Source organism: Takifugu flavidus, chromosome 22 (genome assembly GCF_003711565.1).
Source record: "Takifugu flavidus isolate HTHZ2018 chromosome 22, ASM371156v2, whole genome shotgun sequence".
Taxonomy (NCBI): domain Eukaryota; kingdom Metazoa; phylum Chordata; class Actinopteri; order Tetraodontiformes; family Tetraodontidae; genus Takifugu; species Takifugu flavidus.
Window position 1 is genome coordinate 3,304,358 of NC_079541.1, and position 23,893 is coordinate 3,328,250.

Consider the following 23,893-nt stretch of genomic DNA (forward strand, 5'->3'; position numbering starts at 1 on the left):
CCAGGCTTCTCCCAGCGATCTCTCGGTACTATTTAATGTCTCTGACGAGTGGCTTTTACATTAATTACACTTTTCTTTCTGTGGTTTTTAATGATGTTGCGCCCCGGAGTCTCTGAGACGTGTCTGACACCTAGTGGTTTGTGCCGGTATGTCTCATTTGGATGACAAACAAAAGTTTTTACATCCGCTCCGCACCAAACCGCAGCATTGATTCTGGGCTGTGATGCGGTCAGGCGGTTTGATTAGCGACACGTGTGTGAGCGCGGAGGTCCAGAGGTCACGTCAGAACGGAGATAGAGTCAACCCCGAGTCCACATCTGTCAGCTCTGGAGACGCAAACTTTTAATCACATGACTGTGAGCGTGCTCGTAGCCACGCCGGCCTAAAGCAGAGCTGCTTGTTCTCTTCTGGGACCCGTCCAGTAAAAATATCCCTGACGGATCCCTGCCGTCGGCACCGAGAGCGGACACCTTTGCTTTCATTACCCGACTTAATACCGGAGCCACATCTTCACTCTCGTGTCTGTCTGTTACCATGGAAATGGTCGAGTCCCCTGTTAATGCACGAGTATTAATATCAGCGCGCGCAGGGCTTGAATGTTTTTGTTTTTTTGAAACCCGCCGCTAATAAAAGCTCTTTCTTCGTGTGCTACGCCAGTCGGCGCCGTCTGTCGACGCTCTCGGAGTTGTGCGGGACGCCGTTCTCCGTCCGCACCGCGGTCGAGGTAACGTTTCAGGGGTAATTATGACTGATCCTCTTTGTTCCGACTGAAACCGACAGTGCGCGCGAGTCATGCCAGAGAATTAGCGCGGTTGTTTACACTTTTGTCTGTTGGCTTAAAAGAAAATCATTGTTTTTAGTCGCGCGTCAGCCATTCCAGCGTCCTTATCTTCGAGTCTGTTTTTGCAGTGCTGAGGTGGTTCAACTTTAATCTTCCTGCCTGGAATTCTGACATTAACCCTGACGCCAGCGAGTGGTTCTTTCTGTTGTTGTTGGTGTGGCGGCACGGACTGAAGGCTCTGGGAGGGCTTCACCATTCATACTCTGTCCTCTCGTCCCTTCTCAGGACGGCGGGGCGCTCCGGCGTATCCCAGCGTGCGTGGGGGGGAAAAGGTGAAACACCCTCAACAAGTCAAGCGGAGCCGGCGGGCGACATTTCACTCGCCATCACACCAGCCGCTACAGCTCGTGCGCTGTAGGTGATGGATGGTGTAAATTGGAGTGAAATAAAGTTAGGGGAGTGATGCCGGGATCTCTCCGCAGACCGTTTGGTCCAAGGTTCCTGTGATAATTACTGCCCAACATTAATCTCCCTCTGACATAAACAGAGCCTGGGCTGGTCCGTTAACATGCAGGGTTTCTTCAGGGTGTCTCCTGGAATACGTGATTGTAGCTTTTGTTTGTACCCCTGTGGCAGTGTCATACCTAGTTCTTGTGTTTCTGCTATGTAACATTTACAGAGGCTAAAAGGCTCGTTTTGATCCGTCTCGGTACACAGAGATTTTTATAATTGTTTGGTTTTAATTCGGCGTGAAACCTCATGGTAGTTGCCCCTCTGAGGACAATAGTTGTGTGATAACACCATTTACACAGCTGGTACTTTGCGAAGTATTTGAATTCTCTTTACTTGGCCCCAAGAGCAGTATAACCTTTGTTTTTTCAGGACCGCAGCGGTTTTGTGGTGGTGTCCTGACTAATAAATAAATTGGGAATGGACTAGAATTGAAACCATACCGCTCGGTTCCATTTGATTTGTCTGCTTCAGTACCCGCATCGTTAAATCCATTTTTAATGACATTTCTGCACAACCCTTGTCCTTGGCTTGTCCTCTGTGCTGTATATCACTGTTGCACTCAGACCAACAACAATCTCAGCAACTTTCCAACTGGAAGTGGCTCCTTTTGTAGAATTGCTGCGCCTTGTCTCCCTCTGCTGGAGGTGAAGCGACACTACAAGTCGGTCAAACTTGCCCGGTTTGTTTGATTCGAGCTGTTCCTCGCCCATAAGGTTGCAATTCATTTAATTCCTCCTATTTTGAAGGTAACCTGTGTGGGGAAATATGCAAAGGTGTGATCAAGATTGACCTGGAGAAGCTAAGGCAGAAATTTACTGGAGTTAATTTTCCCTGAATGATGTATATCTTCAGGAGGGAGGGTGTCCTCTGGAAATAAACAATGCAGAGGCTTCTTCTTTCAATGTGGCTGGACACTAAGGCTGATTTAATGCATATTAAATGTTGAGCAAAGCTACATTCTCCCATCCTTGAACATGTGCTAAAAGCGTTTTAATATAACCCCCACTAGGGGGCAGTGATAAACCCGATTTCTCCTTCCATAAAACTTCATCATATCATAAAACACTCACGTGAATCTTTTGTAAACTGTGAAAATGTGCCTGTGATTTAATATACACATGGAGACAGTATACCTTTCAGCCTTTTATTATCGGTGCATAAATAAACCGCCAACACTCGACACATCCCGGTTAATATCGTAAACAAAACGCAGGCCTGTTTGAACTGTGCTCTCAACTCCGCTTTTAGAGGCAGTCAGTCCCAGCATTTAATGTGCAAACAGTGCGTATGTTTACTGTACATGCAACATATGGGTGCATAGGAGCACACGCACAACAGTAACTGCCCCAGCAGCACGCAGAGGGCAGCCATTAGCACAAGTCGGCCCCTCAGTATCTGTTTACCTGGAATACAAACGGAGACAATGCACTTAATGCAGAGTAATGGTGCATTTAATACCAGTTAATTGTCGCGCTGGCAATATAACAAGCAGTGGAAGCGGCTTTGAAGGAAACCGTTCCTAACAATATTCATCTGGTCTCGTATCCAGTTGTTTCTGAGCATGCCGTTTACTTTTCTAATGCATTATACATGCGTTTGCAGTAGGTGTGCAGCAACTTTTTGCTTTGAATGATGGAACTGGTTTTCCAGGAGAGGATCATGCAAGAACAAGCGCTTGGATTAGAATTGCTCCAGTTCTTTCATACAGCAGGCAGCGTTGCATAAATCACACAGCAAGTGTGTGAGCATGGAATGCATCAAATGCCATGCATCTGTTCCTCTGTTTAAGGTTTCTCCTGGACTCACGTGCACTGTCGTTACAGGTGTGTGCTGGTAGGCGCGGTGCCACACGCCGGTCCTGGCAGCATGGTGAAGGCCCACAAGTCAGCCGGGAGGAAGAGCTCGCACTGTCACCGCACACAGGTACCGGAAATAGAAACAATCTCTGGACGTCTGGTTCGGCTCGCCTTGATTTCAGGGGAACGAGGGCCACCGACGTGCACCGTTTACACACCTTAACACCATGTGAGTGTGTGTTTATGAGGGTAGAAGTGACGCACGTGTCCGGGGGTGACAGGCTGTAATCGGACGCGGGGAGCATTTTTTCCTCCTCAAGGGCAGCAGGGACACGAGGAAAGATGGAGACACTCGGAGTGAGGAAATGAGGACAAATTGGTGTAGGGACAAGAGGAGAGACTGCGGAGTGTGAGAGGGGGTCCGGTGGAGGCACAGATGGATGTGCTCGCCACCAGTCACTTATCTGATGAAGGGGGGCTGTTTGACAAGGTTAATTTCCTCCTGGCGATATCTCCAGATGCTTAAGAGACTCGACAACTGCGCTCAACACACTCTGTCTTTATCCAGCACTTTATCTCACCTGTAGCGCGACCTCTCACTCTGCCCCGATTCCGCCGTCCTTCATCAAAGGCCCCGTTCTGTTGTCTTCAGCGTGTCTCCAGCATCAGGACTTCTGTGTCTTCAAAGCTGCTCTGTTTATTTCTGGATTGCCTCCTTTCTAACATCTTGACTGGCTCCTCAGAGTGCTGGTCCGGCAGAGATGGAGGAGGATCCCATCCAGCCAGACCTCCAGGGTCCGTCGCAGGAGGAGGCCTCCGGAAAAGCAGAACCGCCTCCCGCTCAAGCCCCGCCCCACACCTCAGCTCCGGCTTCACCGTCCAGTTTGGACCAGGAGGAAGCTCTGACCAAAGCCCAGGAAGAGGGCCTGTCTGCCTGCCAGTCCCAGTCCAAGCAGCTGTGGAAGCCCATTCCTCCTCTGCTGCCCGAGGCTCACGCCAAGACCAAAGACCAGAGCTGTCAGACCGAGGAGCAGTCCAGCGCTCCCCATCAGGGTCACAACACAGGTGGGAAGACGCACGTCACTCGTCCTCATGCTGATTTTTCTTTGTTTCCCTCCTGATGTTGAGGATATTCCTGTAATCCAGGAATAAATTCTGTTGTTGTGACTTACTCCGACTGGCCTTTCATCACTCCCAGAAGCTGTTTATCAAACGCTTGGAGCGGTTGGTTGGTCTTTGTAGTGTGGGGGGGGGGGGGGTGGAAGTCAGTAGGTCGCTGACCTGCTGTGCTGGGATTAACTGGGCTGAGAGGTGTGGGGGGATGGGCAGGAGCAGAACCCATTCTGTCAACCATTAACATACAGTACAGCCTCTTTGCTGCCAGCGTGTTGTATCATTTGCTGCCGTGGCTCTAAATTGTGAAATTAAGGGAATTCCAGTCCAATAATCTTGATTATTCCACTCATCCGACCTCCCCAGGTGCCTGTGGGGAGCCCGGAGACCCTCCTCTGCTCCAGCAGCCCCTGCAGACCTCCAAATCTGGGATCCAGCAGATCATCGAGTGCTTCCGTTCAGGTTGGTTTCTCCGGTGAAGAAGGTTTCAGCAGCCCGGCGGCGCTCGCTGCAGGAGCATCTCGGCCTGCGTTAACGCCGCGACACATTCCGCTTCCTTCATTTAAACGAGAAAACGCAGCTATTTTATGCAGCAGAGCAGCGCCCCGATCATTGTCAATGAGGACCCTGATTCCCAGCTCTCCACCATTATTCCCAGTCAGCGGTTATGTCTCCTCCCACACTCTTGGCAGGTAGCAGGAATGATGCCATACGTCATCACCGGAGGCCCCCCCGCTGCTGTTGTGAGTGGTCATATTGTAGCCGAGGCCCCTACAGAACGTGTCCGGGTGGAAACGGGTCAGATTAGAGCGATGGCTGCCAGCGCCGCCGCGCTCCACCAGCACGCCGGTGCCAGCCCAACGTCCAGCAGAGCCAAATCCAGCCTGTTCTCGCACAAAGTCAATGGAATAATCAACTTCCGTGGAACCTTCGATTTTTCTTACCTCGACTTTCTCAGGCCTCACAGCGACTTATTGACAGACGGAATACAAAAAAAAGGGATTGATGCCCAGCCAGCAGTGGCTGTTGCTGTATAATGGAGATTTAGGTTGAAGCTCTGGTCCTTTTCGTCCTCTCACAGCCCCTCAGGAACATTACGAGTCCTTGTCTGAAGGCGTTAATGTAACGAACCACTGCCGTGTTTCTGAGTCGCCTTTTCACCAACGTTTCCACCAGGTTCTTCAGCTGTCAATCATCACTTGCATGAGCTGGAGGGATGTTGTGAGGCTGCGTCTTTAGGAGCTGCTTCTGGTTTCGTACCTCCCTCAAGGACTTTTTCGTAGGTGTACTATTGATAATGGAGACATAACATCTCCTGTGAGCTCGGTCTTCATACTTAATTCATGTTGGGTTCTTGGAGACTCCCCCCCTTCAGCAGAAGCTGGATATTCTACGTCAGACCCTTTTTAAAGCTTTAAATTCTTGGCCACAACTCTGGATAAAAAGAGTCAGATGCAGTTAAACATTTTTACAGATCTTATATCATTAATCAGCCGGAAACTGGGCTCCTTTCAAGGGGACGTGGAGCCGTCAGGCTAAACGCTCCTCCGCCGAGCCTCGGAGCCACGAGATCAGGGATCCGTTGGAGTTTTTGTCAGGACGCACACGCTGGCGGCGGTGATGCTAATTGTGGTTTGCTTTGATTTCCAGGAACTGCTCAGCTCAAACACATGCTGCTGAGGGAAGTGGACACCATCTTTGAATGTAAGCTGTGCAGGAGTCTGTTCAGAGGCCTGCCCAACCTCATCACACACAAGGAGTACTACTGCCTGACCCGGCTGCCTGAATATGACGGTTAGCAACACAGCGCATTAGCATGCAGCAACACACCAGAGCAGCATCCGAGGCAGCAAAACTCAAATTAAAGGCCGAGAACTGGAAACTTGGTCTCTCAGCACGAAGGTGAAATCGATACCGAGCAAACTCCTGGAGCGAGAGGTGCTGTGCACGCCGAGGACGCACACAGACGAACGCCCGGTTTAAGGAGACGCAGTCGTGTGGCGAGCTCAGCGTGTCGGCGCCTCCCGTGAGCTCCTCTCACATCACGAAAGAAAATGTCCGTGGATCTGGAAGCGAGCGGGATTCCTCATCCTTCCTGGCCGCGCTGTTGAAGCGATTTCTCTTTCTGCTGCCGAAATCTCATCTCCACCCATGTAGAGCCAATATGTTTCCCTTTTAATGGTGGCTGCTGTTGAAATAATAATAATATTAACGACTTGTGTTCACTTTTACGGTCTTAATGAAGCCGTTCCCCGCACCGCTGGATAAATGTCTCTCACTGAAGAGTCCATTAACATTGGTCCAAAGTGTATTTGGTTGTTAGTTTGACAGATGACTTAATTGGTGTCTGTTTTTCACAGGGCGCTAATGTGTTGTGAGGGAATGAACAGCCTTGTTTATTTATTTCTAACACTCAATATTTGGTGTCCAATATTCCTGCTCCTGCCGGGGCCACATTAGTTTAGCCCAGTTGCTGTGTTTAAATCACATTCATGTGGTTTTGTCCAGGTTCACCGGGGGACGACAGGCAGAGCGTAGCCGTGAAGGATTTACTGGATGCCATATATCCCAGATCGGATAAACCCGATTACGTCGTGCGGCTGGAGCCTATTCAGACCAGCACTAAGGCTGTGTTCCAGTACATCACCACAGAGGAGGAGCTGGCCAGATATCCATCACGCACACCCAGGTGGGAAATCCCCCCTCCACGTATGAGAGTTTCCTCTTCTTATCCGGGTGAGGGTCAACGGGACGACCGTGGAAGCCCAGATAATCCTCTTTGCAACTGCAAACTCTTCCAGGATAGCCTCCAGGACATCCTTGAATTCCTTGAGATTTTTAGCAATTGAAGGCAAGCTTCCTGTTTCGTTTTAGTGCCAGAGAGAGTCCGGTAACTTGTGAAGGAGAGACCGTGGAGGGTCCGGAAGACAACCAGCCGAATCAGCAGGCCGGAGCAGAGAGCCACGGCAGCCCCGGACAGTATCGAGGACAGAGGAGATGGGAGGCCGAGGAGGAGTCGAAGGCGGAGCAGACGCAGCATGAAGACGAGGGCTCCACCAGCGGGGTGGGCGACGGGAGACTTCACCCAACATGTTCACCCTCGGCTCCATTCACACCTCCTTTTCCTTCCGTCCAGGTGGAAGACGTGACCATCTCCTGCTGCTTGTGCGGCCAGGACTTCAACTCGAGGCGCAGCATCCGACGCCACTGCCGCAAGATGCACCAGACCAAACTGGAGGAGCTCCGGAAGTTCACGGAGACGCGAACGGTTCCCACCAGCCTGCTGTCCATGGTGAAAGGTACCGGTCCCTTGGTCTTACGGGGGGGCGTCATTTAGGTGTTGGGCCGAGTGTAACCAATGGTTTTACTGTTCCTGGAGGTCGCCCAAGGACGCTCAGCACACCCACGGGAAAGTCCTGCCCAGTGTGCCTCAAATCCTTCGCCACTAAAGCCAACGTGCGGCGTCACTTTGACGAGGTGCACCGCGGCCTACGGAGGGACACCATCACGCCCAGCATCGCCTCACAGCCTGGCCCGCCCTTTTCCCTGGAGGCCACGCCCCCCAGGAAGAACAACAACAGCAGCAGCAGCAGCAGCGCCTCACCGATGCGAGGCCCCAACGCCAAGACCACCCCGGTGAATTCCAAAGCCCCTCCCAGCCAAAACCAGCCCAAAACTCCGAGTCAGGTCTCGGCGTCTTCGCAGGCGAGCCCTGCGTCATGCCGCTGCACGCTCTGCAAGAGGAACTACAGCTCCCAGGTATCTTTGCTGCTCCACCTCCATTAGTGTTGAAACATCCAAAATAAAATCGTTTTGTCTGAAAATGGAGCTTTTTTTTTAAATATTTCTAAAAATAGCTCTTATAAGAAATCCTGTGGCTCCATCAGTTACTGTTAAATCTGACCTGTTTGTGTGTTTCAGCTCATGCTAAAGAGACACATGCGCATTGTCCACAAAGTGTACAGCTTAAAGAGCAACAGGTCGCCTGCAGCAACAAGCTCGACCGCGCCAGCGGCCCAGAACAGCGGCAGCAGCAGCGGCGCCGCTGCGAGCGGCAGCAACAACATCAACGTAAAAGAGGAAGTGGTGGAAACCTCAGACGAAGACGAAGACGAGGACGTGGACAGCAGCCCCGCCCCGTCTCCTAGCGACAGCACCGGGACAGCGAAGGGCGTTCCTGTGGCGCAAAGCGCGGCGAAGGTGAAGGACGAAGAGCCCCCGCCCAGCCCCAAGACGGCGCCGCCCCGCCGCCGGCGTCCTCCCGCAGCAGCAACGCGCTCGCCTCCGGAGTTCCCTCCAAAATGACCAAACTGTCGGTGGGTTTCGACTTCAAGCAGCTCTACTGTAAACTCTGCAAGCGCCAGTTCAGCTCGCGGCAGAACCTGACCAAACACATCGAGCTGCACACGGACGGCAACGACATCTTCATCAAGTTCTACCGCTGCCCGCTCTGCCGCTACGAGTCGCGCCGCAAGCGCGACGTCCTGCGCCACGTCACGGTCGTCCACAAAAAGTCCTCGGCCTACCTCGCCAAGATCATGCCCAAGCTGGAGAGCCGGGCGGTGAAGAGGCTGGCGGAGGTCGTCCTCAGCAGCACCAGCAGCAACAAGAGGACGGGCGGCAGCGTCAAAGAGGAAGTGAACGGGCGCCAGGCGTCTTCGTCCTCCTCCTCCTCTTCGCCCTCGCCTCCTGTCACTCGCAAGCAGGAGGGTTCCGCGGCGACTCCGTCCACCTCTGCGGGCGCCGCGTCGTCCTCGCACGTTCCCTCATCCGTCACCCGCAAGCAGCAGGACGCCTCGCCGCCGCCGGCCCCGGCGTCCACCCCCGTCACCCGTAAGCAGGAGAGGCAACAGACGCACCGTCCCGTCAGCCCGCCGCTGACTCGCCGCAGCGAAAAGCACCAGCGGAACTCCTCCCGCGCCGCCTCGCCCGGCGCCCAGCCGCCCCACACACGGCGGAACGACGCCCAGGCCGACGGCGGCGGGTCGTCGTCCACCGAAGTCCGAGTGACCAAGAACTTCTCGCTGCACGCCTGCGACCAGTGCGGACGCGCCTTCGCCAAAAAGGTATCCGAGTCGCAGCTCAAAGGCGGCGCGTGTGTTCAGGTTTTAGCGTAACTGTTATTTATTTATTTATTTTGCCCTCAGCTCTATCTGGAGTCTCACAAGCGAAGTCACCGCAACGCACCGACCGCGGCGGCGAACAGGCGGAAAGGAGTCAGCACCCGCTCCAAATCTATGGCCTGGTGAATACATGTGAGGACACAGGACACACACACACACACACACACACTGGTCATTGGCTGCTGTTCCTCCTCTGCTGTGTATGATCACATATATAGGTGTGTGTGTGTGTGTTTGTGGTGTCCATAAAAGCGGTGTGTTTACCGCCTGTTTCCTCTCCCGTCCCCGCTCATGTACGTTGTCCCTTAGAAAACCTCCTCTCGGTCCACTCGCCCCCTTCACCCTTCATCTTCCTCATTTCCTCTCTGTGTTCTGCTCCTCTTCTCTGGGCTCTCAGTGTGTTGCTGAAACGCACCCGATGACGGCCAAGGAAACAGAAGGAGCACGAGGTCACAGAGGAGGTCCGACCTCTGCTTCACAACCAAAATTACTGTTGGAATCTGACATTTCTCTCGCATGGACAGACGATGCGTTTACTTACACCGGTATATAAATACTGCAGCTCATTTGTAACATCTCCAAACCGCCTTTAAGACCAGGATGAAGGGCGGAGTGAATTTGAGCGTTCGGCACAACCGGATTGTTGCTTCCAGGAACGAACTGGAATAAAGCGTAAGTGGATTTTAATTTGATTTCACTCCTGCGAGGATCATACGAACCCGGAACAGATGCGCCCGGTTTTCATCCCACTGTTCCACGTCTCCTCCCTGACGATGCACCCTGGGAGCGCTCCAGCGTCCCACTGTCACCTTTATTCTGCGCTGTCCTCAAACATTAACCACATGTTCCGTTAAAGTGAAGGACGACACCCGAAGAACAGCTCGTAACGTTATTTAAAATTGTGTTTATTTAATTTTTAATCCTTTTGTGTGTGTTTTTAAGTCTTGCGGAGTGTTTTATTTTCAATCTCTGGCATGAAATATTTCTGTTTGTCCTTTACTTTGACAGTACACCCAGTAATTGGTCATGTTTCAAGTAAAAAATATCCCTTAAATCTCCCCCCAAAAATAGTGCAGATGGCAAACTACTAGCTGTATTTATTTCCTTGTGTGTGAGGACTAAAATCAACTGATTATAGAGTTAAAAGAAAATTAAAACTGTTTATGCATTTTATGGAGTTCCCGAGTGTGCCGCTAGGGGGCAGTGTGGCGGCGCTGCAGTGGGTCAGACGCTAATGTGGTTAAACGGGAGGTGGAGAAGGTTTAAAGGATCCAGATGCTCTGGAATCCTTCGCGTTCGTGCTGCTAAATCCTCACTCACAACGGGCCGCCATCATTCACCACAGAATGGACTTTGTTCTGACAAACCCTGCGACCAATTCTTTCTTTATCTGATTAACTTTGACGGAGGGGGGGGTAGTCTTTAAAACACTGGCAGATGAGCTGCAAGAGACCAGATGTAAATATGTGGTAAAGATTGAACAGAAAGCCATGAAATGGAGCAAAATGAGCTAAAGCAGAAAGATCAAACTTTATTTTTATAACCGAGGTCGACTGCCACAAGATCTTGAAAGTGTGTACATATAGATTCATCCTGTTTGGATGGTGTAAATAATAGTTCTAACAGTCAGAATAGTTATTGATTTGTACCTAACATGTTGGATCATTAAACATGGCCGTTGAATATTGAGGGGACTTTGTGTTGGTCCACAGTTTTGTTCTGCTCTGATTCATATTTTGCGTGGACGGAAATGAAACCTCGACGAGCTTTCCTGACCTTTTTTGTTTGTCTTTGTTTTACGTCATCTCTTGTCGTGATGCAACTCTCACCTGCTAGAGGAGCTAAAAGAGTTCGAGCTGTCTCAGATGTGACGCGAATGTTAACGACACTTCAATAAAAATGGACTTGAAACCTCCGGGGAAAGTTTGCTGTGACTTATTCAAGTGATGCTAATCGAGCTTGTCCGACCGCGATTAAACCTGGGAAAATACTGCTTCCAACAGCACGGAGCTTTAAAGAAAGTGGATAAAACGGAATGCACCGCGCCTTTCAATGCAGATTTAAATTCTATATCTTTATAAGCATAACAAACAATCAGATAAGACCAGTCTTGCACATAATCCCGCTCCGCGCGTTCACGCTGCAGTTACGCGTCCTCCCCACTAGATGGCAGCATCGCACCGCGCCCTGCCGCCGCCCGCACCAACGCTTGACCGGGTTGCGCTCGCCCGCCTCGTGCCAGGTCACAAAAACACGCGGGTCCGTCCGGATCTCCCGGTTCTCCCCCCGCGCGGCTCGCGGAGAGCATCCCTCCCATCTGTGCTTGATTCCGCGCGCCGCTGCGGGATCAATGAGCGCCGCGGATAGAGATCGAAGTTGGGGCAATTAAGAGTGCGGCGCGAGCGCGTCTTTTGATGACTTATTAATGCGTTAAAATAACCAAAGCCCGTTACTGTAGCAGCGATCGATCCGATTGATCGGTCATAAACTTGACTGAATGCGCAGGATCTGCTGGGTGTCACGCAACCGCGGGGTCGTCCGTTCGTTAATTATAATGCGTGTGCGCGCGCGTGGGGGCGATGGCGCTTGAGTCGGTGGCGCGTGAGTGTTGGCTGTTTCACTTCAGTCGCGCGCTGTCCCCTTCGGCACCGACAGGAGGGGAGGATCTGGGAAGGCGCGTGTGCGCGAGAGGACTTCCTCTTTTTCCCCCCCCTTTTTTTTTTAAATAAGAAAGAAAAAACGGGTGAAGCACGCGCAGCCGCGAGAGGAGGAATCAGGTGGGTTTTACAGCGGCATCACTGACCGACGGATCCCGCGCGTGAATTCCTCCACTGCGTCCCCGCGCGCCCCCCGCCCCCCTCCTCGCGCCTCCTCGAGGATCGACTTCATTTCCAGGCTGCCTCCACATCGTCACCTGCGCGCGCCCTAATTGCGGTTCCTCCACTTCTTCATCGCGGCTCCGCGGACCCCGCGACCATTTCCCAGGTTTTTGTTATTTTTTATTTCTTTTTCGACAGGAATTTAAAACATTCCCGGTGAATTCTCCATCTCCCCCCCCCGCACCCGGTGGTTGTTCTTGGAGGAGGAGAGTGGAATAAAACTGCTGAGCTCCGCAAGGAAGTTCCCCGAGGCGGGCAGGGACGCAGCGGGCTCCGCGCGCTCGGCTGGAGGGACGGCGCGTCTTCGCCCCGCGTCGCATCCGCTGAATTTCCCGAGGTACCTCCAACATTGTGGCTCCATCTCCGCGCTGCCTCTTTCCGTCCGCGGCTGGGCTTCGCCTCACTTTGCTCTCCTTCATTCCTCCATTGACGTTCACCCCCCCCCCACCACCACCACCCCCCAGCAGCGGGGCTTTCTAACTGTCTGAGTGACACAATATTGGGGAAGAATCTGAGCTTTTGTCGCCTGACACTCTCTGGATGATGCTGCCTCCAGACTTCCATCAGTGCATGTGCGCGCATCCACCCATAGACTTTGATCCGGCTCGTGCTTGATTCGGTTCAACCTGTGGGCTCCACGATTCCATCACGCACGTCTCGTTCCATAAGCTGCTGCTTTTTTTGTTTTAAATTGACACGCGAATAGAGAAAAGATGCTGGAGAGAGAGCAGCACTCCTGATTCTCCCATTGTGGAGAGGAGGAGAGCAGATTAAGGGGGGTGCTGCAACAGGAGAGTCTAAAAAACCACCTACTTGAGGAGGGGGGGGGGGGGCACCAGAGGTATCACTTTCTGAGAAGAGCATCACGCGTCCCGGGGGGGGGGGCTGCGGAAGGCGAAGGGGTTGGGGGGGGGGAAGGGGGCAGCCATGGAGAATCCGGAGAGATGGAGGGTGGATGGGGGAGCGGTCCGAGCTCTAAAAGGGGGGGGGGGGGGTTTGACCTTCCTCGTACCTGAGCAGGACTTGAGTGCATCAGTTCCCCTTTGAGGCCCCCCCCCCAATGGGAAGAAGCATTTTCGGTGTCGTCGAAAATTAAAATATTTTCCCTGTTTAATTAGCCTGAACTGCTAATTAACGCACATTTACCCCGACTCGTCCGTGGGCAGGGTTGCGGGTTCCATTCTTCAAATTCTTCTTTTTTTTTTTTTTTTTTTACATGAATTTGAGAAAGGAAACGCCCACTTTGGTCGTTTAATTCCAAACCTTTGCATCAAAAAATGTTGAGAGCTAAAGTCTGAAATGGAGGCTACGGTTAAAACGTCAGATTTGATGTCGGAAAAGGAACCAAATCGTGGCGCCAAAGTTTCCACCGGCGCTCCCGCGGCCTCAGAATCGATCACTTCAGGGCTCGGCGCCTTTAAGGAGCCCCCGAGGTCTGGACTCTGTCACCAGACCCCCCCCCCCCCCCCACGACCCCGATCTTGTAATTTTCTGTCTCTTTCCGAACATCTGCACTCGTGTCCTGAATTAATCACTACTTCTCTCCTTAATTAAAGGCCTCCTCCAGGTCGCGTTTGAGGAGATCTGAACTCTGCCAGTTGTTATTGGGCTGTAATTAGATGCCAGTAATAATTGTTTAATCAGTGTTTTTAATAACAGCCGGAGAGACGGACGCTCTCTGTGTGGGGGCCAAGTGGAGCCTGGAACCTAAAACGTTGGATAAACACTGTTTGGGAGTGTAGCGCGCTGGCTAAGCTATATGTTACGGAGGAAGGGCTTTAATCACGTCGAGCCGGTTTGTGTCTGTGGTTTTGACCTGATTCTATTTTGAGTGGAGAGAAACCGAAGGATTAATTGGGACAGAATCGACTTATAAATGGATTCGCGCATCGAGAGGGCGACTCGGGAGGAAGAAACGCGCGCGTTTCCGCGGCGTCGGAAGTTAGCACGAGTGATATTTAACGTGCATGTGTAGCCCAGGCTGGTCCATTGTGCCCCCCCCCCCCCCCCCCGCTGAGATGATGGGAGTCAAGCTAATTTAAGAGGGATCCTCGTTAGAGCTCATAACGATGCATGATGACAAAACCGTTTTACCTTTTGAATTTATCCAGCTTAATAATTAATATGATCCAAACTTTCAGGTGAGAAACGGAAGAATTTATTTCCTCAGGAGGGATATTTGGATTTTTCCCGGGTTTATCCACAACTTAGCATGTAGCTACAGCAACATGCTAGCGCACATTTAGCGAGCCGCTGCGACACTGCCTGCATTTTGAAATTCCTGGACTCGATAATTAGCCCTGCAACACCTGCGGAGACGTTCTGAGCCTAATAAATGTTGATGGCGTAACCGCGAGCCTAACCTTAACCGTATCGCCCGCTCATGTATGCATTTATCATCCGCGAGTGGGAAACGGCAAAGATATTTATTGAGGGGAGCCCGAGGCACTCAAATGAGCTTAATTATTGGATGAATTCTGGCCATATGAAGACTTTGTTTCAGGTCATCTTTTTCTCCCGAGGCGAGGCTAACTAGGCGCTAGCCTTGGCGGTCGAGCGCCCGTGTGGCTGCTTATTAAATAGAGAGGAAAGCAAATGTAACGACCTCAAATATCACAGTCGCCTCACTTTAGGATATTCATTCTTATCTCGTCCTAATTAATGCGCAAAATCGCATTAAAAAGGCCACCTCGATGGAAAAAACGTGCACTGATTGAGGGAAGCAGGACATCTATATTAAAGATTTGTATCAGAAGTCTGACCTGGAAACCAAAGAGCTGGTCGCTACAAGCTATGCTAGCTAAACGTACATTAACGGTCACTCTTTTTCATCGCATTCAGGAAAGTTGGACAACAATTTGCGGCCCAGGATGCAGCCTTCGTCATCGGGTCTACCTGTTGTGTGTGTGTGTGTGTGTGTGTGTGTGTGTGTGCGTGCACGAGCGCACGTGCACGTGTGCAAGGAGCACGGGAAGTAACGCCTTCATTTGGCTGCAGCAGAAGCGGCGGGTGCTTCAGCGATGCGACGCTCTTGCTCACGGGCACCCTTCTCTGTATTCGCCCCCTATGCTGCCTCTTTCCTCTCCTCTCTCCCCCCTTTTGTCTCCCCCCCCCCCCCCCCCCCCTTTTGTCTGTCTCCCTCCTCATCCCCGACGCTCACTGTGTCTTCCTTCCGCTCCACCACAGCAGCAGGTAGTCGGCACCTCTGTGCGAATAGCCCGAGGAGCCTGCCAAGGTTCTCTGCTGTCATTTCAGCAGCTGTTCCACTCATCGGTGTGTGTGTGTGTGTGTGTGTGTGTGTGTGTGCGCGCGTGTGTGTGTGCGCGTGTGTGTGTGTTTTCTCGCCCACTTTTTGTTTTCCATGGTAAAATGTCAGTTAAGAGCTCCTTGTTGGCCTGTTCCAGTGTAATTGTGTGGCGATGTGTGTGTGTTTGTGGCTCATTTTTGGTACGCTCCGCTCCACACTTGCCTGGAGCAGGTTTCTCACCAGGTGGACCCCCCCCCCCACACACACACACACACACACCCCTGCAGCAGCTCGATATTCGCCTCACACTACTCAGACGTCCTCTCTCTCTGTCTCTCGCCGACAGGCTCTGCAGAAGATGTGACTTGTGGATTACAGGATCCCAAATCCAGAGGTACGACCACGTTCACGCCGCCTCTCCTGGAGCAGGATTCGCTCATGGGGCTCGGCTAGCTCCGCCCTCGGGGACCTCTACCCCAGCCTTTTCTGACCAGGAGGAAGACGCGACTTTTCTGCCTCGTGTAGCTCACTCCTCCGATTTGGAATACCGTTCTGGAAGCGCTCTCCAAGATTCCCGCCGCCATGGAGCCACAGTGGAACCTGAATTTTTACCGGCAGTCCGCCATCTTTATGTTTGTGGCCTCATCCTACACTTGGCTCCTTCCTGTCACCTCCCCTCAGAGGGTCCCGATTGACCCCCAGGCGGCACCAGAGTACGCCCATTCCATCCGACTGGACGGTGACATCATCCTCGGCGGATTATTTCCCGTGCACTCGAGGGGCGACCGCGGCACCCCCTGCGGCGAGCTGAAGAAGGAAAAGGGCATTCACCGCCTGGAGGCCATGATGTTCGCCATCGACCTGATCAACAAGGACCCCGAGCTGCTGCCCAACATCACGCTGGGGGCCCGGATCTTGGATACCTGCTCCAGGGACACGTACGCTCTGGAGCAGTCCCTGACGTTCGTGCAGGCCCTGATCGAGAGGGATGGCTCTGACGTCCGGTGCGCTAACGGAGACCCGCCCATCTTCACCAAGCCGGATAAAATCGTTGGCGTGATTGGAGCCGCGGCCAGCTCCGTGTCCATCATGGTGGCCAACATCCTACGCCTCTTTAAGGTAAGGCTGAACTTCTGACCCTCTTCCTGCTGTCACACTCCTCAACTGTTTGGCTATGTCGCCCCCTGGTGGTCGGATGTTGTAATCGCATATCCTCGCCTTGTCATTTATGGTCATTCGCCTCGTGCTGACGTGGGTTTCATGTTGATTTTAGTTGTCTGGTAGCATAAAAACGGAGCTACTGATGGCTACGCTCCGCTCCTGATGGGATTAGCAACTGTGTGGGTGGGAACTACAGTTGTTACTCCAGATGATAGCATCAGTGCGAGACGGCTACGTCTGTATACCAAGGTCCAGCCGCTTTGCTCATCCGTGGAAGCGGGAAAATCTGTCTGCCACAACAGCCCCGCTCTCACGCGTCGTCGGCCGGCTCTCGGTGATGGCTAATTAAAATGTAGCCGTAGTTTTTTGGGGGTTTTCTTGCCACTGTGAGGGTTAGTTTCTGGTATTCTCGCGTGTGTCTGCGCTTTCAGAGTCCCGAAGTTTTGTTATCCCGTCTTGCGGTTGGATTAGTCCGACAGCGCTTAGATCATCTCTGGCTCGTAGCTGGGCCAAATAAAAATGGCTGCCAAACATGAGTATCAATTACTGCTGAAATCTGTCAACACACTATGTTTGCCATGCGCGCGCGTGTGTGTGTGTGTGTGTGTGCTCCAACGTTCACCGCGGAAGATTCATCGAGGTGTTTTCTGCATTTTTAGACAAACAAAGCTGATCTGTATGATTATTGCTGCCATCCCACTCCCTCTTTTTGTGTGAGTGCTTGCGGCCAAACTCTCTCTGCACCTCCTCATGCTTTTCTTTGTGTGTGTGTGTGTGTGTGTGTGTGTGTGTGTAAAATCCCCGCAGTTGAGTGTGCCTACAGATTTAAGTGCATTTAAACAAACTTGTTAACAGCCAGCTTGTGCTTTGAAATGGAGGATTTGCACATTAAACAACAACAGCAACTATAGATGATTTATGCCGGGATCTGTCACAGCGCTCGAGCAGAGTGTGTTTCTGGCTCGGCAGCAGCGTGTTCTCATTTCCCTAATGCGATTCAGCATATTGTGTGTCTGTCTACACACATGTGTGTATTGTTTGTCGGTGCTGGAATGAATCACGGGTATATTGATATATTAGAGAGGGGGGTAAGTGGGTCAAGGATTGTATGGGAGTCAATTCTTACACGTGTGTGTGTGTGTTCTTGTACATGCTAAATTGCGAGGACCAGAGTACCCGTTTCACAAGTAAAGTGAGGACTTCTTGGCTTGAACTTGTATTTTATTGAGGGAACTTATCAAGTCAAACAAACATGTGCTCATGTACAAGTTACTTAATGAGGACCACGCTTCTCATTTTACTAGCAAAGTGAGGACTTTTTGTCTGGTCTTCATATGCCAGTGAGAGTCCTCACAAAAATACAAGCACACAATCTTGTACAAACCACATAAGAACAAGAATCTGCCTTTCACAAGCAAAGTGAGGACTTTTGAGGGCATTTTGGCTAAACCTCTAATTTCACTGAGGGACCTTACAACGATACAAAGACAAAAATACAGGCGTGTGTTCTGTACGGGCTACATAATGAGTATGTGTGTGTGTGTTATCACGTCAACGTGAGGCCTGTGGCATCGGTATCACATGAAACACGGCTGTAGCTTTCTCTGCATGGTTTATCATGAATAATGCAGCGTGCCTTACAGCCTGAAAATAGTTTAGAGAAAACACACACACACACACACACAGTCACAGCAATAAACATATGTCTTTTCAAATGAGTTAATCTGACAGTGCCAGTCACAGCTATTCACCCACTCAACACGAGCAGCCTGGAAAGTAAGCAGGGCTCAGGCAATGTCTTTGTAATCTGGAAGGAGACAAAAAAGATCCAAACAACAGATTGTGCGGAAAAACTCCCGTCTCCAAAACCGCCGCTCTGTGTGCGTTTGGCGTCTGCGTGTCTCTGAGTGTGCGGCGACTATCACAGAGACGTGGAACAAAAATTGCCGGTGCTTCTTTTGTGTCTGGTTCCTCCTCTGAAGCTTATCCTAAACTGGTTATGATGCAGGACGGAAGCAGAGGATGACACAAGATGCACGGAACAGTGATGAAAGTTTGGCTAATCCCAGCGAGGGTACCGCACGGATCCGCTCGCACAGTCATGCGAGGACGAATTTTCTCCCAAAGCACAAAGCTCGCTAAAAGAATTCACCGTAGACGGAGGGGGGTGTAACCTGCAGACATCTTAAAACTGTCAACATCCCAGCATTAAGGGGAGGTCGGGAGGGACAGCAGTTGGACGTATATTCCACGCGGCGCTTTGTTTTCAGCCCGCCTCGCTCCTTGCGTCCGCGGGGGACCAAATTAACGAGGACACTATTGACGACCGGAGAGATGGCGCCCTGCAGTTTTAGAAACTTCAAGTTTAAATGCAAAAGGTCCAATGCTAATCCGCTAGCGACGCACTCTTTGTCACATTCTCTCTCTTCCGCTGTGTGTCCGCTCGTCCTCGGATGGTAAATCCCTCAGTATTGATCCCTGGTTGCACATTGTTGGTAATTACAGCGGCGTTATGGATTGCCGATATATGTTCGGCTCCCGTATCTTCTGCCCTGGTCGAGAATTTCTGGCTAATGAACCTAAAAGAAAATCAAAAAAGGAACATCACATCAATGCTAACAGATAACATGTGTGTCTGTGTGTGTGTGTGTGTGTGTGTGTGTGTGTGTGCTGCTGCAGTAAATTCCTCCTTCATCCTATAATGAAGTGAAAAAGCGCCTTCCGCCCTGTGACACGCGCTCTATACGACGACGATGAAATTCAATTCGTGAGTTGATAGGTGCCAGCCGAGGTGAGAACAAATCGAATGAGTTTGCCTGCAGGGAATTTAGAAAACACTGCTATTAGGCGCGCACACACACACGCACACAGGAATTCCTTTGAAGAGGAAACCTTATTTGCGTCTCTGCTGGGTTTTTTTTGATCAAGTTTTTAAGGTCAGGTACACAACTCTTACATGTCCAGGTACTTCAGAGGGAGAGCGTGGGCTCTGTGCTGCTCCTCATCTCCATAAAGCACGTCTACATATGCACACGCGTCCACCTGTGCGCGTGCGTGAAGAACAGCCACAGATGGGCCTCGCCATTGCCTCCATAATTCAGCTGCTGCCTTTCCTGTCTGTCTGTCTGGGTTTCTTTGCCCACATAAACTCGCACAATCGCCTTTTTCAGGAAACGATGACGGGCCCAGAATTGCAAATCAATTTGCCATTCAGCATGAGGATGACACTGGCTGCATTATAACGCAATTAGCAGGAGACATGGTAATTTAATTCAGACACAATTATTAACAGATTCACCATTCTTCTCAAGGTCGGGGAGAGTTTGGGTCTGTCGTCTCATCCTAATCCCATAGTCTGATTAAGTAAAGTCGGCCGATGGAGAGGAGGGAGTGTGAAGGCGAGATGGGACGAGTGTGAGGAGGAGATATAATGATAGGAAAAAAACAAGGATAAAGATGTAGCACACAATGAATGTAACCATCCATCCATCCATCCATCCATCCATCCTCTACCGCTTATCCGGGGTCGGGTCGCGGGGGCAGCAACCTAAGAAGAGAAGCCCAGACTTCCCTCTCCCCAGCTACTTCCTCCAGCTCATCCGGAGGGATCCCCAGGCGTTCCCAGACCAGTCGAGAGACATAGTCTCTCCAACGTGTCCTGGGTCTTCCCGGGGGTCTCCTCCCGGAGGGACATGCCCTGAACACCTCACCAGGGAGGCGTCCAGGGGGCATCCTAACTGGATGTCCAAGCCACCCCATCTGGCTCCTCTCAACGCGGAGGAGCAGCGACTCTACTCCGAGCTCCTCCCGGATGGCAGAGCTTCTCACCCTATCTAAGGGAGAGCCCAGCCACCCTACGGAGGAAGCTCATTTCGGCCGCTTGTACCTGTGATCTTGTTCTTTCGGTCATTACCCAAAGCTCATGACCATAGGTGAGGGTAGGAACGAAGATCGACCAGTAAATCTCTCCACCACTACGGATCCGCCTGTCGATCTCCCGCTCCACTCTTCTCTCACTCGTGAACAAGACCCCGAGGTACTTGAACTCCTCCACTTGGGGCAGGATCTCCTCCTTGACCCGGAGAAGGCACTCCACCTTTTTCCGGTTGAGAACCATGGCCTCAGATTTGGAGGTGCTGATTTTCATCCCAGCTGCTTCACATGCGGCGGCGAACCGATCCAGTGATAGTTGGAGGTCACGGGCCGATGACGCCAACAGGACCACATCATCCGCAAAAAGCAGAGACCCGATCCTGTAACCTACATTTTAAATCTTCGGCCGCAACAGTTTGAAAGTCAGGTTGTTGTTAGTGTAAAGCTTAAATAAGAGGTGAGGTTTTTTTTAATTTTTTAAACATGCTACCAGAAATTAGCATCTCAACGGCGATATAAACAGCTCACAACGAACCAGTTGATCGCAACTCGTAATTGCTAAGTGTTGAAATTTTAATGTAGCCTGTTGCTGGCGCTAATGAGGTTTTTGGTAACTTCAATCAAACAACCTTATGATGCAGTAGAGATTCTTCCTCAAGAGGTGCAGCACATGTACAATATGCACATTTTCTATTTTAATGCACTATAAATGATGCAAACTAAATTTGGCAATTACACCAAAATGACTATGTTGATGTTATTGACACTAATTTCTCGACATTAGTGTTGTGCTTAATATCAAATTGCGTATATTTTGTGTCTTTTGCACCCCTAATGTAAACTCTTCTGTGATAACTGTGACGAAAACCGAGAGGAAAAAACAGATTAAGGAAGCACAAGAGTTGTGCCGTTTTCTCTGGATTGTGACGATGTGGTGTTGATTTCTTTTATGGAGGCAGTTCTTCATTAACAGGGCGACATAATGAAACCGTGCACAGAGCGGCGGGCAGAAGGACTCATTAGTGCACGACTGCAGTGAGCTTCTCTGGTTTTTGTGTTGACCTGAAGGCTGATTTTGCTCGTGCGGACATGTGTGGGTGCACGCCGCTGCTGTTGGAACAGTGGATGGGGCAACGTCGGGGTCACTTAGCGCACGGACGTTCGCGGCGTGCCCGTCCGGCCCCCGCTAACGAAGGCAGGCATAATGAGCAAAGTGTGTGACAGAGGCTTAATTGTCCTTCTGAAATTATGGATCGCTTTCATATGGCGAGCGTTGCCTGGAGATGATTGCCTCATATGGGATATGGGGAACGTGTGAACGTCGGCTAAATTGGATTTGTTGGCTGCCGAACTTCACATCTTTGAACTGTGGTGGGAAAGTTGGGAGGTTTTAATGCACATTAATTTGCATGGAAAATGTGTCAACTGGAAGTAGAGCGTGGTTTCAATAATAGCCAAACACTGAAAACTGAAGAAATATCAAGCAAATTGCGAAATAAATCTAAGGCTAATTGTTGCCAGTGGGGTGGTTGGGGGGGGGGTTCCAATCTCCCTGTGGTCACATCTGTCTACAGTAGATGTGCCGCATTTGATCAGATAGTCAGGAAAAGTAATTTAAACTTTAATCAAGTTCTATGCTGGCAAACAAGAAGTAATTAGACTCATATGGAACTGTTGGCTGTGTTAACTTTTAGATTTATTAGCGTCTGCTTTACCGTGCGTGTGTTTGTGGGAGGGATGGTGCGTTACAGTCAGAGGAGATTCCATCTGCCCTCTTCCTTTCATCGCACGAACTAAGGATCTGATCCGGGATAAGTGAAGCCATTAAACTTGGGCAATAGCTCCACACTCTGCAGCAGGATAAAGCGCACCTTTTTGATGTGCTGCAGCAGGGAAGTGAGGCGCTACAAAAAGATGGAGAGCCTGGCTCACCTCTGGAGCCCAGATGAACTGGTCAGGCGGTGACATAAAAGTCAGGAGGAGTTCAGGATTAATGGTTCCATAGGAACAGCGGAACTATATCAAGATTATTTTTATGAAGACTTAGTCGGCGATTGCCCACCAGGGTCGTCGAGGATTCGACTGGATGAGGAATATGGGGGCAATTTCACGACTAAAAGTTGTCCTCTTCTCTTTGGTTCACTTCCTATCTCTGTTTGACTTTGGTTCACTTTGCTGATTTAGTTCACTTCCTCTTTTTAGTTCACTTCCTCTTATTAGTTCACTTCCTGTCTTTGGTTCACATGCTCAACAAAAAGGAAACCAAACTTGCAAATGACCCAAGGGCCACATTTTTCGGTGGATCAGAGTTCCGGTGAGCTTTCGATACCCCCCGAAATGAAGCAGATCTGCCAAGGGAACCAACTCTTGTCCCTTTGAAGTGGACCAAACCATTCATATGTGAAGGCGGCCTTATAGACCAATGAAAAAGCTGCAGATGAAGATTATTTTTGAGCTGAAAACTTTGGAGTAAAACAGCTGCGATTTTTCAGACTCGCACACATGCGATCATTTATCGCTTCCATAACGCAGCACGTCGGCCGTTAGGAAATCTTTCCATCTTCAACAAAAACATCGCTGACACGTGGAGATAACCCATCGGTTCGAAGTTAATAGCGTTTGCTCCGGGTGTTGGCTGCATGTTTAATCATCACAGAGTTCAGACTCTCACGCAAACCCAGGACGTCATTACAACACGGATTTACATTGTAACTTTGGCTCCCTGATGAAATGTTTCCACCACGCACGATTTCACCACTTTCCTTCGGAAGCTCGTCAGGGCTAATGGATTCTCCCGTCTAAGATGAGTGAACTCGACAAGGAGAGAAAATGAGATTGAGGCAGCGGAAACTGACTTCTGGAACACAAAGCTGAGAGTCGTCGGCAAATACCTGCTGTCAGGCGGGTTCAGACCACCACAGTTCAACAGGCGGGTGTAAATTAGAAAGTCGGGCGGTTGGCTCTGGCATGAGGAATGCTGTTTATCTTATCTTTGGCTCACAGCGGTGATTTGACGCCCCTTAGATGGAGTGTTTTCATGAAATCTAACAAGCAGGGATCTTACTCTTATTGGCTAAATTGTGCTAAATAATCCAGAATATGTATCGGTTTATTTTACCCAGTGACCTCACCTGTGAAGACCAACACGCCCCATTTCACAGCCTGCCTCTAATTGTTTCAGCTGTTTCTTCCGAACCATCATCGAACAAAAAGCCACCGTGTTGCCGTAAACATGGGTCATCCTGCAGGTGTGAAAGTCAGTGGCGGTTTAAAAATGACCATAAGAAGGCTACAGACGTCACGCTATCTCTGATCCAAACACATGGGCTTCACCTCTTCAAACAGCTGTTGGAACAGAATACGAGGATGCCAGGTGTTTCTTCATCTGCCGCCATAAAACTACCCAG

General features: G+C 50.7%; 2 protein-coding genes across 6 annotated transcripts in view; both read left to right on the forward strand.

Moving 5' to 3' along the window:
* znf800b (zinc finger protein 800b) overlaps nucleotides 1-11,241 on the forward strand; it is a 15,068-nt gene extending 3,827 nt beyond the window's left edge. Inside the window, 12 exon segments of the mRNA XM_057023079.1 lie at nucleotides 3,118-3,217; nucleotides 3,834-4,155; nucleotides 4,570-4,665; nucleotides 5,854-5,997; nucleotides 6,712-6,892; nucleotides 7,078-7,267; nucleotides 7,340-7,502; nucleotides 7,583-7,962; nucleotides 8,125-8,446; nucleotides 8,449-9,269; nucleotides 9,351-9,458; nucleotides 9,724-11,241. Of these exon segments, the coding sequence (XP_056879059.1) occupies nucleotides 3,161-3,217; nucleotides 3,834-4,155; nucleotides 4,570-4,665; nucleotides 5,854-5,997; nucleotides 6,712-6,892; nucleotides 7,078-7,267; nucleotides 7,340-7,502; nucleotides 7,583-7,962; nucleotides 8,125-8,446; nucleotides 8,449-9,269; nucleotides 9,351-9,452 (2,778 nt within the window). The 5' untranslated portion in view covers nucleotides 3,118-3,160 and the 3' untranslated portion in view covers nucleotides 9,453-9,458; nucleotides 9,724-11,241.
* Nucleotides 11,242-11,616: 375 nt separating this feature from the next.
* grm8a (glutamate receptor, metabotropic 8a) overlaps nucleotides 11,617-23,893 on the forward strand; it is a 125,097-nt gene continuing 112,820 nt past the window's right edge. For 2 of the 5 annotated variants that reach the window (XM_057023084.1, XM_057023080.1), the window contains exons 1-2: nucleotides 12,110-12,542; nucleotides 15,799-16,571. In XM_057023084.1, the coding sequence (XP_056879064.1) occupies nucleotides 16,035-16,571 (537 nt within the window). In that variant the 5' untranslated portion in view covers nucleotides 12,110-12,542; nucleotides 15,799-16,034. The other 3 variants (XM_057023081.1, XM_057023082.1, XM_057023083.1) reach the window with 3 other exon arrangements.